The sequence below is a fragment of the Ovis aries genome, chromosome 2 (genome assembly GCF_016772045.2).
Source record: "Ovis aries strain OAR_USU_Benz2616 breed Rambouillet chromosome 2, ARS-UI_Ramb_v3.0, whole genome shotgun sequence".
NCBI classification, from domain to species: Eukaryota; Metazoa; Chordata; class Mammalia; order Artiodactyla; family Bovidae; genus Ovis; species Ovis aries.
Window position 1 is genome coordinate 25,901,307 of NC_056055.1, and position 21,431 is coordinate 25,922,737.

The 21,431-nt window shown below is 43.9% G+C and overlaps 1 protein-coding gene across 9 annotated transcripts in view; it reads left to right on the plus strand.

The window, feature by feature from the left end:
• SYK (spleen associated tyrosine kinase) overlaps positions 1-16,502 on the plus strand; it is a 106,973-nt gene extending 90,471 nt beyond the window's left edge. For all 9 annotated transcript variants that reach the window (XM_042242978.1, XM_042242977.1, XM_042242980.1 and 6 more), the window contains 3 exons: positions 8,966-9,106; positions 10,257-10,369; positions 13,845-16,502. In XM_042242978.1, the coding sequence (XP_042098912.1) occupies positions 8,966-9,106; positions 10,257-10,369; positions 13,845-13,917 (327 nt within the window). In that variant the 3' untranslated portion in view covers positions 13,918-16,502. The remainder of the gene's footprint in view (positions 1-8,965; positions 9,107-10,256; positions 10,370-13,844) is intronic.
• Positions 16,503-21,431: the final 4,929 nt, after the last annotated feature.

The window sequence follows — 21,431 nt, forward strand, 5'->3', positions numbered from 1 at the left end:
AGAGACGAGATAGCAGAAAAGGGTGTCAAGAACATATTCTCAGCTCTTCATGACCCTGGGAATGTCCAACAGTCTCAGAAATAGATGACATACCCTGATGATCTAACTAGTGAATGGCAGGGTGAGAGTCGTGGACTTCCCCTGAGTGCCATACCACAAAGTGGCTGGAGAAGACACCTAAGCGACCACATACACCCACTCATGCTTTCTCTGAGTGGGTATGGCAGATGGTGATGGATAGCAGATCTCAGTCAGCGAAGGGTCAGCACAAAGGCTGAGCAACAGAAGCAGAGCTCCCATCACAGCTCCTCACTCCATTCTTCATAGACAAGCTGGCCCCAGAGAAGCCACTTCAGAAATGAGCCAGAATGTGTAAAGCATCAAATGATCCTTTTGATGGGACTGCTAGGAGATGGAGCAAAGGAAACAATGGCCTTCAAATAATAACCACACATACACACCAGAAAAAAAATAGATTTTAAAGTTGGAGATACTTTGGAACATGCACTTCATGATAAGTAGGAAGAAGGAAATACAGACTATCTAAAGCAAGGGCTTAAAGAGGAGACGGAGAAGTTGAGATAACAAATGGTCCCAAAACTTGTTGCATTAAAACAACACCAAGCCCTTACTCACAGTTCTGCGGTGTGGGCAGGGCTTGGTGGAAATGGTGCATCTCTGCTCCATACAGTGTCATGGGGGTGGTTCCAAGCACTCTGCTCACTCACACCACTAATGACTCATTTGACATGGGCCATGATCTGGGACTTTCACTGGTCTGTATCCATTTAACAATAACTTATCTACATGTGGTCTCTCCATATACCCCGGGCTTCCTCACAGCATGGTGACTGGGTCCTGAGACCAAGTTACTCAAGAGGCAGGAAGTAGAGATTGTCACACTCCTAACTTCAGGGCCTAGGAACTGGCTTACAGTCTTGTCCACTTATTCTGCTGGTCAGAGCAACCCCAAATCACCCATATTCAAGGCAGAAGGGAGGAATATCAAAGAACATGAGGGTCAATTTTTTCAACTGCCACAGATATTAAACAGCATATTTTGAAAAGGGAACAAGCAGATCTCTAAAAATCTATAAAGAAGGGAAGAAAATATAGAAGACAGTGTAGAAATAAAAGGCAAAGGATCAGGAACAAGACAGTGGGGTAGGAGATCCAGATTCTGTCCTCCAAAAATGATCAATGGTCAGGTAGCTATCCATGAATAAAACAGCTTTGAGAGAACTCTTGTTCATTCACTCAGTTATGTCTGACTCTTTACAACTCCATGGACTACAGCATGCCAGGCTTTCCTGTCCTTCACTATCTCGCAGAGCTCCAGAGAGAACTCTGGAGTCCACTTAAAAAGCTTTAGCAACACAGCAGAATGAAAACCATGAGAATAACTGCACTAAAAGGAAAGAACAATAACTTCATTTTTCCTGCATCATCCCATCCGTCAGGTCCATACCACTCAGTGCCAGGCGAGAACGCAGCTAGAAAGAGTTCTCTTCACCAGGAAAGGAAAGCCTCAAGAATTCCAGACCCCTATCTCTGTTTCAAGAGCCCCCGACCCCTTCCTCCTCTCCTCAGGGACCCCAGACTTCTTATCAACCTGCCTAGGAATTGATTCTCTCAGGACTTCCCCGGGGGTCCAGTGGTTAAGAATCCACCTTCCAATACCAGGAACATGGGTTCAATCCCTGGTCAGAGAACTAAGATCCCTCATACTTCAGGGTAGTTAAGCCTATGCACCACAGCTTGCACACCACAACAAAGGCTCAACACAACCAAAACACTGTTTTAAAGAAAGGAATGAGGAAAGCCTATGGGACTCACGGGACACCATAAAGTGAAATGAGTTATGTATTACTGAAGTCCAGGAAGAGAGAATGAAAGGGGCAGAGAGCTTGTTTTAGAAATAATGACTGAGACTTCCCAAATCTGCGATTTGGGCATCCAAGTTCATGGAGCTCATAGGTCCCAGATAAATTCAGTTGAAATAGATCTTCTCCAAGACACACAATAATAAAACTGTCAAAAATCAGAAAAAGAATTGTAAAAGCAGCAAGAGAAAAAAAATTTTGTCCCTTACAAGGGAGCTCCCCCTAAGGCTACCAACAGATTTCTCAGCACACATCTGTAAGCCAAAAGAGTGGAATGATACAGTCAATGTACTGAAAGAAAAAAAAAAAATGCCAACCAAGAATACTATATATCCCAAAGAACGCTTTATGTCCTTCAGAAATGAAGATGATAAAGACTTTCCCAGCCAAAAAAGCTGGGGGAATATATTACCACTAGACCTATGTTATAAGAAATTCTGCAAGCTTAAATAAAAAGAAGCTAATTAATAACATTAAAAATATGAGAATATAAAGCATACTGATAAAGGTAAGTATATAATCAAATTTAGCATTCCCCATTACTATAATATGGTGTTGTGTTAATCACTTAATGCTGGCATAAGGGCTAAAGGACAAAAATATTAAAAATAGCTATGGCTACAATAATTTATTAGTGGATATATGATATAAAAATACTTTAATTGTGATATCAAAAACATAGCCTATATGAGGAAGAGTGAAAGGGTAAGAGTATTTTCATACAATCAAAGTTAAGTTGTTATCACCTTAAAATAGATTTATATTTGTAAGATATTTATGTAAGCCTTAGGGTAACCACAAGGAAAAAACTTGCAGTAGATGTATAAAAGATAGAGCAAAAGAAACTAAGTATACCACTATGGAAAATCATCAAATCACAAAGGAAGACAAGAGAGGAAGAAATGAACAAAGGAAATCTAAAATATCCAGAAAACAATAATATGATATTAGTAAATCTTTACCCATGAATAACATGAATAATTGCTGTAATTGTAAATGGATTAAATTTGTCAATCAAAAACCATAGAGTGACTAAAAGGACAAAAAAAAAAAAAAAAAAAAAGACCCAGCTAATATGCTGCCTACAAGAGACTCATTTCAACTTTAAGGACGCACAAAATCTCCAAATGAAGAGATGAAAAAATATATCCCTTCCAAATGGAAACCAAAAAGTAGCAAATGTACCTAGGTTTATATCATACAAAATAGACTTCAATCTAAAAACCTTAGCCAGAGACAAAGGAGGTCAGTCATCATATAATGGTAAAAGGGTCAATTCATAAAGAAGATATAATAATTGTAAATATACATGCCCCAACATTGGAGAACCTAAATATATTAAGAAAATGCTAACATATATGAAGGGAGAAATAGATAACAATATAATAATTGTGGGAGCTTTCAATACCCCACTTTTAACAATAGATAGGTCATACAAACAGAAAGTCAGTAAGGAAACATTGGACTTGACCTATACTTTAGACCAAATCGACCTAACAGAATTCATAAGAGAATTCTATCAAACATATCAAGAAGAACTGATGCCCAAAATAGAAGAGGAGGAAATACTCTCAAATTCATTTTACACAGCCAATGTTATCCTGATACCAAAACCAGATACAAGGAAAGGAAACTATAGGCCAATATCCCTGATGAACTTAGATGCAAAAATTCTCAACAAAATACTAGCAAATTTAGCAACACGTTACAAAGATCACACATCATGGTCAAGTGGGATTTATTTTTGAATGCAAGGCTAGTCCAATATATGCAAATCAGTAAATGTGATACCCCATATTAATAAAATGAAAGATAAAAATCATATGGTCATCTCATTAGATGCATAAAAGGCATTTGACACAATCCACATCATTTCATGATAAACAGTCTCATAAAGGTTGGTATAAAAGGAACATACCTCAACACAATAAGGGCATGTATGCAAGCCCACAACTGATGTCAAACTCAGTGGAGAATGGTTGAAAGCTTTTAATCTAAGATCAGGAATAAGATGAGTGCTTATTAAACAGTACTGGAAGTCCTAGCAAGAGCAATTAGGGGAAAAAAGGGCTTATGTATCAAAGTTACCTCAAGTTAAAAAAAGAAATAAAAGACATCCATACCTGAAAGGTAGAATAAAGTTGTCTTTATTTACAGATGACATAATCTTATACAGTTGACCCTTGAACAACACAGATTTGGATTGTGCAGGTCTGCTTACACATGGATTTCTTTCACTAAGTATGTACTATAGCACTACATATTTCACTATTGGTTGAATCCATAGATACAGAACCATGAAGATGGAGTGCCAACTGTAAGGTTATACATGGATTTTTGAGTATATGAAGTGTTGGCACCCTGAACCTCTACACTGTTTAACCCCCACGTTGTATATAGAAAACCCAAAGACTGCATCGAAAAGCTGTGAAAACAAATAAACAAATTCAGTAAAATAGCAAAACACAAAATCAACATACAAAAATCAGTTGCATGTCTATACACTAACAGTGAACTATCTGAAGAAGACATGAAGGAAAAACTTTCATTTACAATTGCATAATAATAGATATTTAGGAATAAATTTAGCCAAGAAAGTTAAAAGATCTGCAGACTGAAAATAACACATTGATGAAAAATTGAAGAATACACAAATAAATGGAAAGATATCCTGTGTTCATGGATACAAAGAGTTAATATTGTTAAAATTACCATGCTACACAAAGCCATCCTCAGATTCAATACAAATCCCTACAAGAATTCCATTTTTCACAAAAATGGAAGAAATAATCCTAAAACTCATATGGAACCCTCAAAGACCCTGAATAGACAAAGCAATCCTCCAAAATAATGAAGCTGGATGCATTATGCTTCCTGACTTCAAACTATACTATGAAACTATAGTAAACAAAACAGTGTGGTACTGACATAAAAACAACATGAAAACCAATAGAACAGAAGCAAGAGCCCATAAACCTATGCATACATAGTCAAGTAATATTTGATAAGGGAGTCAAGGATATCCAGCGGGGAAAAATACTCTTCAAAAACTGGATGTTCACATTCAAAAGAATGAAATTGGACTCCTGGACTATAACACTCACAAAAACTAACTCAAAGTGGATTAATGAATTTAAATGTAAGACTTGAAACTATAAAACTCGTAGAAGAAAACATATGGAAAAAGCTCCTCAGCATTGGTCTTGGCAATGATTATTTTTGGCTATGACATCCCAAGTACAAGCAACAAAAGCAGAAAACAACAAGCAGGACTACATCAAACTAAAAAGTTTTCTGAATAGCAAAAGAAACAATCAACAGAATTAAAGGTCAGCCTAGAGAATGAGAGAAAATATTTGAAAAACCATCTATCTGATAATTGGTAATTATCAAAAATATATAAGGAAGTCATACAACTCAATACAACTCAGTAGCAAAAAATCCAAATAATCCAATTTTTAAATAGGCAAAGGACCAGAATGGAAAGATTCTATTTTTCCTATATTTCTATAATAAAAGAAGACATACAAATAGCCAACAAGTATGTGTAAGGGTATTCAACATCACTAAGCAACAGAGGAATGCAAATCAGAACCATCATATGTCTCCTCATACCTGTTAAAATGGCTGTCACCAAAAAGATAAGAGATAGATAATGTTATTGAGGATGTGGAGAAAGAGGAACCCTTGTGCACTATTGGTAAGAATATAAATTTGTACAGTCACTATGGAAAGCAATGCAGAGTTTCCTCAAAAAATAAAAACGGAACTACTGTTATCATTCAGCAGTCCCACTTCCAAGTATATATTCAAGACAATGAAATCACTATCTGGTAAAGATAGCTCTCATGTTCATTGTGGCATTATTCACAATGGCCGAGACATGGGAACAATCTAATATCCATCAATAGATGAATGGATAAAGAAAATGTGATGTGTGTGTGAGTGTGTCCGTGTGTGTATGTGTGTGTTGGCTTAAAACTGTAGACAAATACATGGGGAATATCCAGCCATAGAAAAGGAGGAAATCCTGCCATTTGAAACAATATCAACGTACCTTGGGGGCTTTCCTAGTAGCTCAGCTGGTAAAGAATCCACCTGCAATGCAGGAGACTCTGGTTTAATTCCTGGGTTGGGAAGATCCCCTGGAGAAGGGATAGGCTACCCAGTCCAGTATTCTTGGGCTTCCCTGGTGGCTCAGATGGTAAAAAATCTATCTGCAATGAACCCAGGGAGACCTGAGTTCAATCCCTGGGTTGGGAAGATCTCCTGGAGGAGGGCATGGCAACCCACTCCAGTATCCTTGCCTGGAGAATACTCATGGACAGAGGAGCCTAACTCGCTAAAGTCCATGGAGTCGCAAAGAGTCAGACACACCCGAGCGGCTAAGCACAGCAGAGCACAGCACACAGACATACCTTGAGGACATTAAGCTAAGTGAAACAAGTCAGCGAAAGATAAATACCATATGACCTCACTTACATGGTAGAATCTAAAAAACGCTAAAGTCATAGAAACAGAGAGTAGATTGTGGTTGCCAGGAGCTGGGAGGTGGGGGAAATGAGAAGATGTTGGTCAAAGGGCACAAACTTCTAGTTATAAAATCAATTCTGGGGCTCTAACCTACAGTATGGAGCCTAGAGTTAAGAGTACTACATTGTGTGTGCTCATACTCAGTTGTGTCCAACTCTTTGTGACCCCATGGACTGTAGCCCACCAGGCTCCTCTGTCCATGGGGTTCTCTAGCCAAGAATACTGGGATGGGTTGCCATTTCCTTCAGGGGATCTTCCTGGTCCAGGAATAGAACCCACATCACCTGGGTCTTTGGCAACTGGATTCTTTACCACTAAGCCACCTGGAAAGTCCACTACATTGTAAGCTTGGAAGTTACTAAGAAAGTAGATCTTAAACATTCTCACCATTTCAACAACAAATAATATGGTAATCTTGTCAGGTGAAGGGTGTGTTAACTAATCTTATTGTTGTAAATATTTTGCAGTATATACACGTCTCAGTCATCAAACTGTATCCAAAAAAAGCCATGTTAGAAGCAGCTGAAAGAAACTGAACACACGTGAAAAGATGGGAACATGATGAATTTCTTTAAGAAAACAAAGTGAAATGAAAAACTTTAAAAAGTTAAGAAAGATTAAAGAGAGATGATAGTGGCAGAAGCAAATTAGCTGGGCTCCTGGAGAACTGTGCATGGCAGGATGGACTTGGGCAGCACCAGGACCGTAAACACAGATGCCCTTTGATCCAGCAGTTCCTTACAAGTACTCCACACACAGGGCAAATATACACTGTCAGTAATGTTCACTCTAGCATGATGCGTAAGAGCGAAAGTCGGGGAAAAAACTTAATGACCTCTCAGCAGGAGGCTGGCTAGATGAATCATAGCAGATTTATAGAAAGCATGCAATTAACTCTTCTAAAAGCGACTTCCTTAGCAAGTGCTGACAGAAATATATCTATGACACATGGCTAAGTAGAAAAATTAAAAAGTAAAGTATAAAAGTATATGCCTGTAGCTTGATTACCTCTCAAAAAAAGCATGTATTACTTATTTATACTTATATATAGATTTTTCTGGAAGGACTCAAGAAAAATAATCAAACGTGCTGTCTCTGTTGATGAGGACTTAGAGTTTGTAGTGGAAAGAGACTCACTTTCCCTCATATTTAGGATTTGTCAAAATTTTATCTTATAATCAAAATTCAGAATAAACTTGAAATAACATACATGACTAGCCTGTTCAAAAAAATCTGAAGTCAAAATCTAAAAATAATGCATAAAATGAATGAGACAGAAGTATAAGCAATGTGCCATTTAGAGAAGTGTGCTGGTATCTATGATCTCAGATTAAAATCCCTGAGCTGTCCCCCTCTGGCCACCATAGGGCAGCTGGCCTCCCTCTGTCCACCCAAGAGATGCCACCAGGGTTATAGTGACTTCCAGGGGAGGTAGTAAGACTTATCCATGTCACACTGAACCTCATGTCGCTCAGAATGGGTTTTTCTGGGCAAAACTTTGATCTTTTTACCACCACTTGCTTTTTTAAATTAGAAAGTTTGCAACTTTGTTTTAAATGATACTAGGAAACCATCTCCCCCAAAATAATCAGGGCTGACTTAAAACTGTGGACAAATGTACAATAATAGTTAAATATATTGTAAACAGCCCAGTATTTCTTGAAACAAAACCATTAAGTAATACTCAGGCCTGACTTTTGTATTGTCATGCCAAACTCCGAGAAGTTGTGAGCAACCAAAGAGGTAAGAGAAACAGACTTAGAGGATACAAAAACTTCAGTCCAAATCTTAAAAATGCGTATTTAAATCTTAAAAATTTAAGATTTAATCGTATTTTAAGATTCAGACAGAATATATATACATAGGCATTTTGTGAGTCATGATTTTATTGATTTTTAAAATTGCAGTAAATATATACATAACGTCTGGAGGAAGAAATGGCAACCTACTTCAGTATCCTTGCCTGGAGAATCCCATGGACAGAGAAGCCTGGCAGGCTACAGTCCAAGGGGTACAAAGACTCGGACACAACTGAAGCAACTTAGCACGAGATATATAACATAAATGTTACCATCTTAACCATTTCAAGAGTATAGTTCAGTATTGTTCATTCAGGTTGCTCACAACTAGCCTCCAGAATTCTTTTCATCTTCCCAAACTGAAACTCTGTACCCATTGAACAGCTGCTCTCCATCTCTCCCCCTCCTCTGGTCCCGGGCAACAGTTATTCTCCTTGCTGTCTCTGTGACTCCACAGAGGTCTGTTGTGTGGAATCATATATTAGTCCTTTAGTGACTTGACCAGCTTATTTCACTGAGCATAATAAAAGGCAACTGCATGGTTCATCTGTGTCATGCATGATCAGAATCCCCTTCCTTCTTAAATGTACATCCACTATGTCAATATACCCCATTTTGTGTATCTGTTTATTTGTCAATGGACACTTGGGGAGCTCACACCTTTGGTTGTTGTGAATAGTGCTGCTATGAACAGACATGGTGTCCATCATTTTATCCTTAATGGAACATCTCCATTTGCCTGGTTTTCAGGCCCAGACCCATGGAAAGTGGCCTGTGAAGTGGTACGCTCCAGAATGCATCAACTACTACAAGTTCTCCAGCAAAAGTGATGTTTGGAGCTTCGGAGTGTTAATGTGGGAAGCGTTTTCCTATGGGCAGAAGCCATATCGGGTGAGTTACTTGTGCTTCATTTCCTAATTATCGGCCATCAGAACAGATAAGCACCAGATTATCTTTACAGGATCCTGAAAAATATCAAATTTGGTCACCCTTCCTGAGTCTGTATCTTTTGAGAGTACAGAGTTAATGTGATCTCAGTTTATTCTAAACTGAAAGAAATATTTGAAACTATCTGGACAATATGTGGGGTTTTTTTTCATTGTGTATTATACACATAAATATGCATTCATATGTCAACAAAAATTCAGTTGACTATCGAGATCAGAAGGAAAAAAGGGAATTTTATTTGAGCCAAACTGAGGCTCATAACCCAGGAAGCAAATTCTTAGAAGGCATTGAGAGTTATTCCACCTGTTAAAAGTCGAAGGCACAGTCTTAGAAACAAGATCTTTTGAGACAAAAGATTATGCATCAAAATGACATACTCGTTCACTAAGGATAGACAGTCCAGGTAAGCATGTACAGAGGGAGCAGCAAGTCAGCACGACCCCCTCAGAGCTAAGAAAGAGCACTATTGTTTAAAGAAGTGACATTGCCAGTGTCAGAAGAGAGAAAGAAAATTGATCTCTGTGGTCACGCAGGTACTCCTGTCTTTGAGGAGCTCGGGTTAATGTGTAGTGCAGATACACGGTGCCCATTAGTGAGGAAGAGAGGAGGTCAAAACACACAGAGAGGATTTTATATTTAATTTTTTTGTCCTGCCTTAAAATACAAATTTTACTTAAACATTTACCCAAATCGACATTCATTAGAGTTGAAATAAAAATAATGGCTACTCTCATTTGCAAATATGCAGTTCAGTAATCTTTTCTAAGATTTTTTTTTTCACATCAAAATATATATACAAAAAAGTGCACAAATCCTAGGCTACAGCTTGATGGAATTTCATAACTGGGACATGCCCATAAAGTCAGCCCCTCAAAGCAGAAACAGAAGCTCCCTTTTCCCCCTACACACACAAGACTTACCCCAAGGGTCACCCCACCTGATTCCTGGCATCATAGGTTAGGTGCTTCTGTTTCTTGCACTTTATATAATTGAAGTCACACAGTATCGACTCTTTTCAGTATCGTCTCTTTTCAGGGATGGGTTCTATTTGTTTTGTTTTGCTGAATGCTGTGCTTGGTTTTGCATGGTTTAGGGAATGAAAGGCAGTGAAGTTTCTGCTATGCTGGAGAAAGGAGAGAGGATGGGGTGCCCACCAGGGTGTCCGAGAGAGATGTACGAGCTGATGACCCTGTGCTGGACCTATGAGTGAGTACCTAGCCCTCCCTGCCATGTAGCCCAATCCTCTGGTGGCAGATAGAATTGCCAGGCACTAATAAGGAGCATAAATGCTATCTTTTCATGAATCAGGGATCGGCTCCCTTCTAAACAAACAATCGGGGACAGGTCTTGCTTCCTGGACCATACACTTCTGTTCTTTAGTCTAAAGAGTATAAATTACTCTAATTCCAGGTATGAAAATTTAAATGTAGATGATATCAGTCAGGGTTAAGGGGTGTTCAAAATAAAAACAAATGTTCTTAAGTGTCTGGTCTGGGGATGCATGCCATGTTTGGTAAGAGAAGATGATGGAAGTACTTAGCAGAGAGATGTCATACTGTCCTAATTCCTGATCACCTTTCAGCCTGAGGCATGATCATGGATGGATTGGTTCAGGTTGCACTCCCCAAAAGTGACTCAGAACTTGAAATAGTGGCCCTAGAGTCTGCCCCAGTGGCCTGCCAGGTAGAGCACATGTGACATTGTAGGCAGGTGGTATGCCGGGGAGCTCAGCTGACAAGGGAAATGCATTGCCCCCGAGAATAAGGGACATGGCCTTTGACCTTGCCTGGGTTTGGCTGCCTGGGTGCGTATTGTGGAGAAACTCAGGGTGAGGGTCTCCGTCCCTCTGACACTAAAGTGTGCTGCAGAACCCTTGTAGCTTGGAAAAGATGCAGGTCTGTAATCAAGAGGAACTCATATATCTGCCAATAGATTTAATATTTTGAGGATCAGGTTTCTTCTCAGGTATGACATCTGATGCTGCAGAAGCATCTCCAAGATGATAGATATTCTAAGTGCTTTCAGATGCAACCTGGAATTCTGCAACATCCCAGGAAGCATCTTCTGTGACTGTAGCTGGGAATGGAAGTTAAGAATCTCTTTATTATCTAAAAGTGACCCGGGGTGAGCCAAGGGAAAGAGCAACTTTCCTCATGCTGCTGCTGCTGCTGCTAAGTCGCTTTAGTCAACTCTGTGTGACCCCATAGACGGCAGCCCACCAGGGTCCCCGGTCCCTGGGATTCTCTAGGCAAGAACACTGGAGTGGGTTGCCATTTCCTTCTCCAATGCATGAAAGTGAAAAGTGAAAGTGAAGTCGCCCAGTCGTGTCCGACTTCGCGACCCCATGGACTGCAGCCTACCAGGCTCCTCTGTCCATGGGATTTTCCAAGCAAGAGTACTAGAGTGGGTTGCTGTTGCCTTCTCCAACTTTCCTCATGGAAGTTAACAATTCTGGGCTGGGCGAACAGGAAACAAATTAACTAAGCACTTAAACACATGATTACATATTGTGATGGTGCCATAAAGCAAACCACAGGGATCTTTGAGTGAGAGTAGAGAATTTCAATCCCTGGGTGGGGAAGATCCCCTGGAGGAGGAAACAGCAACCCACTCCAATATTCTTGCCTGGAGAATTCCGTTGACAGAGGAGCCTGGAGGGTTACAGGCACAGAGTTGGACACTACTCCAACTGGTAGTAGTCGGACCCTCCTACCATAGTGTCGCAAAGAGTTGGACTCTACTAAGCAACTGAGTACAGTACAGCACACGCACAGAGAATTTGCGAGGGGTGGGGATTTTACTTCCATTGACAAGTCCATATTGGCCTCTTTTAGGAAGGGGCGTTCCATCTGAGAACTGCAGGGTGAGGAACTTGAGTGCAGGAAATGAGAAGGAGGCTGCTGGGCACCAGAGTCAGAGCAGCAAAAGCACCCCAGACCCGGGTACACAGAAGTGGGCAGGACACCGTCAAGTACACAGGACCCTTGGCCACGCTCCTCTGCAGAAGCTCAGAGTTTCCCTGGCTTCCTGGCAGCAGCCTGACCCATAATGTAAAGGAGAGATTCTATGGGAAACCTGACCAGGCGTCTTTGCTGAGGGTCCTTCTATATTCCTATTTCCCCACACTAGTTCGCTTGTCACTTAAGGGGATCCCTGGAGAAAGGATAGGCTACCCACTCCAGTATTCATGGGCTTCCGTGGTGGCTCAGATGGTAAAGAATCCGCCTGCAGTGCAGGAGACCTGGGTTTGATCCCTGAGTCGGGAATATCCCCTGGAGGAGGAAACAGCAATCCACTCCAGTATTCCTGCCTGGAGAATCCCCATGGATAGAGGAGCCTGGCGAGCTACGGTCCATGGGGTCACAGAGTCGGACACGACTGAGCGACTAAGCACAGCACACAGTACAGTCTATTTGGTGGATGAAACCCTCACAGTAAGACTCTTAAGGGACTTTTTGTGTATTCGGTCAGAGAACACCCATTTGGCAAAGAGGATGAGGTTGTGCTCTTTAGCTGTAGAAGCTTAGTAGCAGGAGGGAAGGTTTCCCTCTGTGTGGACGCATTTCCACTTGCGGTTCTGCATCCCAGGCTTGGCCATCACTTCCACTCCTGCACACACCTTGGTGGCTGGAGACACATCTTGGTGGCTGGAGGAAGCTTTTGTCTCTAACCATGACCGCAGATGACATACGTCAAGCAGCTTTATTGCTTGCTCTTGAAAACCATGAGTGCCAATGAAAACCATAAATGCAACCATTTATTTTGGTGCCATTTGCTAGAACAGCCCGTTTTGGTTCTGTCGCAACCACTGCACAGTGAGTGAGTGATTTTTTTCCCCATGTGTGGTGCCTGGCTATTCTCTCATACCTAGGCTGAACCATGTGAAATTGCAGCTGCTGCTGGTCGAAAAGATTGAATGTGGACAGTGTATGCAGTGTACCCTCAAGTTCTGTGTCACTTACTGGGTGATTTTACCCGCTTGCAATATTGCCAAAAATCTTGCAAAATAAAATAACTTCCAAACAAGGACATATTCTCAGAGTTTTAAGAAATACTTGCTTTCAGCTGATCCTGTTCAGTATGCCCATGTTAGATGAAACAGAGATGCCTATAGCTGTTTCTTTAGAGGCTGCAGGCTCTTAAAGACGTTTACCCATGGTTTGCAACACCATTGCCTCACCTGCTGACAGTGACAAAAGTAAGACTTTGCCGCATTAAGGTGTGTAATAGCAGCGTGTTTTCAGAAAATCTAGAGCCATCTACTGGGGCACAACCTTAAATTGTGCCCCCATTTTTTTCTTAAAAAGATTAGGAGCTAAGTGTTTATCGACAGCACACTGATCAACTAAGTATTTTCAGACGCATTCTGTTTTGCTAGATCATAAATAGACCGTTTCTGAAAGTGGGGTTTATAGATCTAAAAGTGGAGTTTAAAGTCACCTGGGTACCCTGTTGTATGCAGGTTGGTTCTGTGGGTCTGGGGTGGGCCTGACACTGTCCCCCAGAGGCTTCTGGTTGTCCTGAGCCCAGAGCAGAGGTGTGCTGTGACCATGGGTTCCTGAGAAAGCCAGCAGAGGGCGCTGTCACTCCACTCGCACTTGGCCTGCAAAGGCCCCAGCTGTGATCAGCGCTTTTTCTCTAGCATTGATAACAAACAGTAATACCTCTCTTCCCTTTGCAGCGTGGAGAACAGGCCTGGATTCGTAGCTGTGGAACTGCGGCTGCGCAATTACTACTACGACGTGGTTAACTAAAGGCTCCCACGCCGTCTTTCAGCAGATGAGCGGCGCGGGAAGACTTTTCTAGTGCGTTGATTTTGAGCCTTCATCTCCCTCCCTCTGCCCACTGGGAGAGACAGCTCATGCGGACTGTGTCTGTGACTGTTCTTCCCCCAAGGCCTGTCCTGGAACACACCCTCCACAAAGTAAACCCGCCCCAGAGAAGCGGTGGGAAGACAGACAGACAGCAGGACTAAGGAGCCTAGGGATTCGTGTGTGTTTCTTGTCCATGTGGCACGTTGTTTGCAGGATTTGTTTGCAAACTCCTTTCTCATTTTCCAGTTTTCAGGCTCCTGGGTTGCATTTGAACACCAAGCATCACCATGGCGTGCTGAGCCCTCTTGCCCACCTTGGCTGCAATTTCTGGAGGATGCCTTTGGCTTGCGACACCTGTCAGGGAGGGAAAGGAGAGGAGAAGGGGTTTGATTGCTTCTAGAACATGGCTCCGACAGGTCCTGAGACTGAGCCCTGCCACTGAGAAACTTTCCCCAATAAAAGTGCTTTGAGGCTTAAAAACAAACAAACAAATCAGGCTGCATCCGTGCAGTCTCTAAGCCTGTAGCCCAGTTCAGGGAAAATAGAAAGTTTGGATCCTGCTTTTGCTCTGTGTGTTCTGAGGCAGAAAGTTCAGGTCTACATGGAAAATGGGGCCTGTTAGAATGAATTGGCTAGGCCTACTCTCCCCACAGTAGCCTCTCTCCTTCAGACTCTCTGAAGGCTGTACTTGACTGAAGACTAATAAAGAAGGTTTTTTGTGAAGATCCAGTAGGGGAAAAGGTGCCCATCATCTCAGGTCTGACCAAGGACAAGCAGCAGGGTGCTGCGGGCTGCTGTCTGCTTAGCCAAGCTTCCTCTGCTGCAGCTGGATGTATTCATGGTAAGGGACAACCTGTTGGCCAAGGCCATCTAAAGATAAGTTTCTGAGGCAAGTATTAATTCAGAATAAAGCCAAAGACCCTGCCCTGCCCACAAGTAGGCCTCACTGAGTATGATTTTCAGCTGAAGCTACGAAACCCAGGAAATCTTTTCTAGTCCCCTACTTCTTGGTTAATCCTGACTATTGTTTGATCATATGTAGGGCATCAGCTCATTGATATCAGGTTTGCTGTAGCCCTTAAAGGTAGGTGTTCATTGACCATCCTTCTTGGTTAGGTCTGTCAAGACACATAAACTCAGAGCATCTCATCATCAGTTGCGTCTACATCCAGCTGATGGCCAGAGGAGGAGGCCCCCCTCCTGACAAGGGAGCTGGGAACAGAGAAAGGCAGCGGTCAGCACCCCAGCTTAGCCAGGCAAAGACTTGAGTCCCCTGGTGGAACTTGTGTTAAGAAACTTTCAGAACCTACCCCTGCTTTTTGGAATCGTGCCCCCTCGTGGTTTATTCCCTGTGTTAAAGAGAGGATCCCTGTGTGCTAAGCAGATACTCAGTGCACAGCACATTGAAATTATAAAGATTAGTGACTCCATCTCTGTGGTCAGGCTGTGTAGAGTTATCAGAGGAAGATCTGGATAAAGCGAGGATGGCATCTAAGAAAGAGGCCATCCATACACACTGCTGGACTCCCGGGGTCCTTCTTCAGCCCTAAAGTGTGTCTGTAGCTGAGGCCGCATGCATACAGGAATAAGGGGCGTGCATGTAGTGAGTGTGCAGAGCTCTTTCCTTCCTTCCGGTGGGATTGTCCGCTGCCTAGCATCTCCTCACCCCTCCCCGGAGTCAGGGGAGGAAGAACATCTAGAATGCTAGCGGCAAGAGAAACCCAGCCTGGGAGGCAGACAGCGCTTCCGCCTCCCACGCTGTCCTCTGCTTCGCCCCCAGTGGAGAGAGACCTGAGTGTAGAATTCCCCCTGTGGCCAGTGTCCACCTCTTATCTAGGGAAAACTGTGTCCTGTGTTATGGATAACTCTCCTTTCCCCTAGGGGTCACAGAGGAAGGGACACAGGGAAAGGCAACCTTGTAGAAGAGGGATTTGTGATGTAAATGAGCAAAATTTGGAAGGTTAGGGCTTCCTCTGGGGCAACTGGCCTGGGCTGGGCTTTCAGATGCATGCTGCCCTTCTGATGGTTCTAAGCGCGTCTTTACCCTGATCTGGGCTCACTCCGTGTGCCTTCAGTTCCATGTGCCTTTCAGTCCACGTTTAACAGGAACAAAAGGACAGTATGATGGATACATTGCCCTGGCCAGCATCAGTTGTCTGATGATGCCACAAACACCTTGTTCCTCAGTGGGACCAAAAGTTCTTGTAACAGAAACATAATTCATTCTGTGGTTAAAATAATAAATGCTTTTTGTTTGAACCTGTTCTTTCCCTGCAATTGCTGGTATCAGCCCTGCCTTTGCCACTGGATGGCGACTTCACATTTACCCCCAACCGATGACTGCAGAACCCCACCTGGGTTTTCACAAGTGGGACAGACTGCTGGGTTGTCAGGCCTCCAGCCTCCCAAGGAGCACAGTTGACCAGTTAATCTGGGTGTTGTATTCTCCATTCATTTCGGAAGAGCAATCTTTTGTCACTGGACTTTTTTTCCAACTGTAATTTTTAATAAAACATTTAAATGAGCTTTGTGATGAGTTGCATGGATGTAATTAAAATATGATAGGTGTGCTCGGTCACTCAGTCATGTCCGACTCTTTGTGACCGAGGGACTGTAGCCCGCCAGGCTTCTCTGTCAGTGGGATTCCCCAGGCAAGAATACTGGAGTGGATTGCCATTTCCTCCTCTAGGGGATCTTCCCAATCCAGGGGTCAAACCTGTGTCTCTTACACCTCCTGCATTGAACGGTGGGTTCTTTACCACTAGCACCACCTGGGAAGCCCAAAATAGGATAGGTATACTGTCAAATACATTATGTCAAACAGCATGTCCAGTGTGCAGTGTGTTTAAAAACAATAAGTCCCCAGCCACGGTCTAAAATGGTGGATGTTTGCAGCTGGTGGGAATGGATCTGGAAGTTTCTGCCATGCACAGAAGGTAAAGGCCTATTGATGAGGGCCCTGAGCCACGGAGCTCCTCTGTTCACGGCAGGGGTTTGCCCAGCAAGAGCCTTGCAGTTCACAATGTACCCTAATGGGATGTGGGCCGACAAGACAGAAATCCCAAAAAGGGGCCAGAGCAGGGCTGTGGGTTCGAACTTTCCCTTTCTCTATACACATAGCTTAGGGAGCACTGGAGGCGACAAGGAAAGAAAGCCAGAGCCCCCATTCCCTGTTTTAAAGGAGGTTAGACACACATGCATGGACATCACATAGACACATACCTTGCACGTAACATACCTCATAAACACACATGCCACACATATATACTGAACCTTATTGCAAACGACCACTTCATCGGAATTCAGCACAAGTGTAAGGCAGACGTCCTGCCGTGGGAGATACAGTGGTGGCCCTGTCGTCTTTCTTCTACCTGCTCTATGCCAGGGTCAAGTACCAGAGCGTCTCCTGGCGGCCAGCCTCCCTCCAGCTCCACTAGAACTTCCCCGGCTCCTGGCAGGCAGAGGTTTGAAAGAGACCTGGGTTGACTGGCCTCACTCTCCCTTGGTGGGCCCTGAGATCAGGACGGCCCCAGGACAGGAACAACACAGACCGCCAAACAGCCTCTTGGCGGGTTTCCCCCAAAGCGGAACATAACAGGTGGTCTCCAGCACTAACCTTGGGGGAGTCATACAAACTCAGCCTCCTGATGTGCAAAAGTGCAGCTGAGGGTTACCCACTGACTGCCCTGGCACACGTAAATGCCAGGCGCAGAGGCGGGATTGGGGGAGGGGGGGCGGGTCTACATATTCTAAAAATGCCCCGGTCCCCTCAGCACCTGACCTGTGGGAATTCTGCAGGCCAGCAGGTGGCGCTGAGTGATGGCACAGGAAATGACTTCTTCAACCTCAGGGAGAGAACAGAAAACTAGCAATCCCATTTGTGATCACTGTGAGGGAGCAGAACCCGAGCAATCACATGATTGTGACCACTGGAAACGGTGACGTGAAGTGGCTTTACCACCAAACTGAGCTTGGGCTGAGAGAGATTTTAAGACCCTTGGCTTGACTTTCCAAAGGCAGGAAGGGACTTCAAAACCAGTTAATAAACACTTTCTCACTTCAAAAAAAGCACCTGTTAGACTTTGTCTGTCCCGAGCTGCATTTAGGATGAGAGTTGCTGGGGCCCAAGGGAAAGGGGTTAGCAGAGAACAGCCGCCTTCCTGTAAGCTGGGGTGACTTCTTGTCCACTCAGTAGTTCCATTGAAATTGTCTACTTGAGAAAGAGAAGGCATTTTCCCCGTTGCACCCACACAGGCCAAACTGAGGAGCCTGAGAAGTAACCCCCTTTATGGAAAGTCCTGTGATTACTATAAAGAAACATACCCAGTGACCACCTAATACAAGGAAATGACAACTCCTCATGTGATCCTGAACTGCCCACCAATTTGTAGACACCTAAGCTCAGATGGTAAAGTGTCTGTCTGCAATGCAGGAGACCCGGGTTCGATCCCTGGATTGGAAAGATCCCCTGGAGAAGGAAATGGCAGCACACTCCAGTATTCTTGCCTGGAAAATCCCATGGATGGCAGAGCTTGGTAGGCTCCTGTCCATGGGGTTGCAAAGAGTCGGACACGACTGAGGAACTTCAGTTCATTCAAGACCAGGAGTGGCAGTGGCTCCCAGCTTCTGAAACATACAGCTGATTTTCAGAAAAATAAAAATAACTGAAAGAGCCAGAATGAGATCTTAATTCAGGACAAACGATGCCGGCATTTCCCACTTTAGGCAGTAATTGCTTCCTTCTGGACATTGGCTTGTGGCCTCAGGATGGACTTCATCCACACCCTCAGGGAAAGCCAGTCCTCTTGAATCGTGACCTTTCTCAGGCATTGGAAGCCCAGCAAAGGCAAAGTGCACTCAAGCACCCAAGCCCTACCCCTTCTCCTTCTCCCTGCCATCACCCAAAGAGAAGCCCGATAAACAGCTCACAAGGGTCTTCCCTCCAAATGTGAGTCTGGAGACAGAGCCGTGCTGCGCACCCAGCAGTTCCCTGGTGAAATAGCATGGCTGAGAGCATTTCCACATAAGAATCCCAGTGTCCCCTTAGCCCAAGGTTCAAGGAATAGTGCGGCAAAGACCTTTTCACACATTTTTTCTAGCTCATCATTTTCCTGACTTCTTTGACCATAGAGCCACCATTGTGCTCAAGACTACTAGCAAGATGGAGCTGGTGCTCCTCACAGTCTGGGAAACATCACAGTTAACACGCTGGAGGGCGGGGTCTCAACAGCAGATGCAGTGTGTTTGTGGGAAGGTGATTCTGTCCCTGAAATCAGCCAAGGGAGCTGTTGTCTGATTGTTAAGTCGTGTCCTACTCTTGTGTGACCCTATGAACTGTAGCCCCCTCGACGCCTCTGTCCATGGGTTTCTCCAGGCAAGAATACTGGAGTGGGTTGCCATGACTTTCTCCAGGGGATCTTCCTGACCCAAGGACTGAACCCATGCCTACTGCATTGGCAGGCGGATTCTTTACCACTGACCACCAGGGAAGCTCAAGGAAGCAGTTACCATGTATTTATTGCTGAAAAACTAGCCCCGTCCTGTCCTCAAATGTGGGTTATTTACACACCATATTCTCTCTCTCTCTCATTCACACACACACAATGCCAGGACACATATAATCACTCTTTCCTTCGAAGAAAAAGAAATCAAACGATGGCATTTTCATACAGAAGGAGGGCACCGGGCATATAACTTGATGTTTCGTCACATAGGACTCTTTTTAAGACCACTTATTATTTTTTAGTTTTACAACATTAACCTACATTAAGAAAGAACGTGGACTTTCCTAGCACTCCAGGGATTAAGACTCCTCACTTGCACTGCAGGAGAAACAGGTTCAACCCCTGGTCAGGGAACTAAGATTCCACGTGCCACACAGTGTGGCCACAAAATGAAAGAAAGAAAGAACACATTCCCAGAGCCACTACCACCAAGTCCAGCAAGCATCCACCTGGATAGCCAGCACATCCTGAGCTGTGATTCGGCCCGTCTGAGCCTGTTTGAACTCGTGATCTCACCAGCCTGGCACTGCCAGTCACCACCCTCCTATGGGATATTCGCTGACCAAGCGATGCTCTCAGCCCACATGCCACTCAACTGAGGCCATTTCCAGGAGCTATTTTTTTAGCTAGGCGTTATTTCACCAAAGCCATGAGTCATGAGACTTGATGCCTTTGCAATCTCTGAGGTCTTTGAATGACTCAGTTTTCCATGACTACCATTCAGCTGTGGAACAGTGAGTGGAAAATGAACATTGTTCACAAACAACTCTTCCTCATTCATAAAAGTAAAGAGCCAGTGTCTAGTTGCTGTTTATTCTCCACGGCACATATGAAGTAATGACATCTTGAATTTTCTATAAACCACCAAGGCTGTCAAAGCTGTTTGGAAGACGGCGCTGTAAATACTCATGGCCTGTGAACAGCTGCTCGAGTCCCTTCTTCCCTGACATGGAGGCAGGGTAGAGGCGTCAGCCTCGTAGGCAGTGAGCAGGTAAGGAAAGGAAGGAAAGATCATTGATCAAGAAAACCATTTTGGTAAGGGGACTTGGGCCAGAAAGAAAATGATTTTCACCAGAGTAGGCGAGTTACCTGCATTCTCTGGGCAGGAAGTGGGTTTTTGATTCCGTGATGTACCCAGTGATGCTTAGAGAACATCAGGAGTGGCATCTCCTCTCATCCTGAATGCACCCTGGAGAGCACAACCTCTGGGCACTGGATGTGTTCCCAGGGAGGCCTGGGAGCTTTCTGCCTGCCCAGGTGCCCAAGTGAGCAACCTTACATAGCAGTGTGTTGCCCCCCAAGCACCCGCAAGAACTGAGGCACATGAGCTGCCCAATAAGCCCCCAGCCCACCACCTCCCCCCTCCTCTTCTTGCTTCTGTCAACATTCAACCCTGAAGAAAAAAACAGGATGCTTGATGAAGCCAAACCCACTTATCTCTACCTTTTACCTCAAGCGAGTATGTACACGGTAGGAAAACCAGACAGAAAGAAGGTGACCTAAATACACAATCTGTATCAGGACATCAGAACCTAAGCAGACTCCACTCGGCTCAGAGATGAAGCCAAGCTTCCGAGACAGACAGAACTGAGTGGAGGTGATCACTCCAAAGAAAAGGGCTGCCCAGCTAAAGCACAGCACAGCGCAGACAGCCATGGCAAATGATTTACTCTGCAATCAGAACATTTAGACATTTGTTCAGTCTGGAACATTCCTTCTCTTCAAGTCAGTATGATGTCCATTCCTGAATGTCCTGCAATGAGATTTTTCTGTATCTTTCCTGTGCCTCATTCTTAGGCACTGGGAGGGATTGGGGGCAGGATGAGAAGGGAACGACAGAGGATGAGATGGCTGGATGGCATCACTGACTCGATGGACATGAGTCTGAGTGAACTCCGGGAGTTGGTGATGGACAGGGAGGCCTGGCGTGCTGCAGTTCATGGGGTTGCA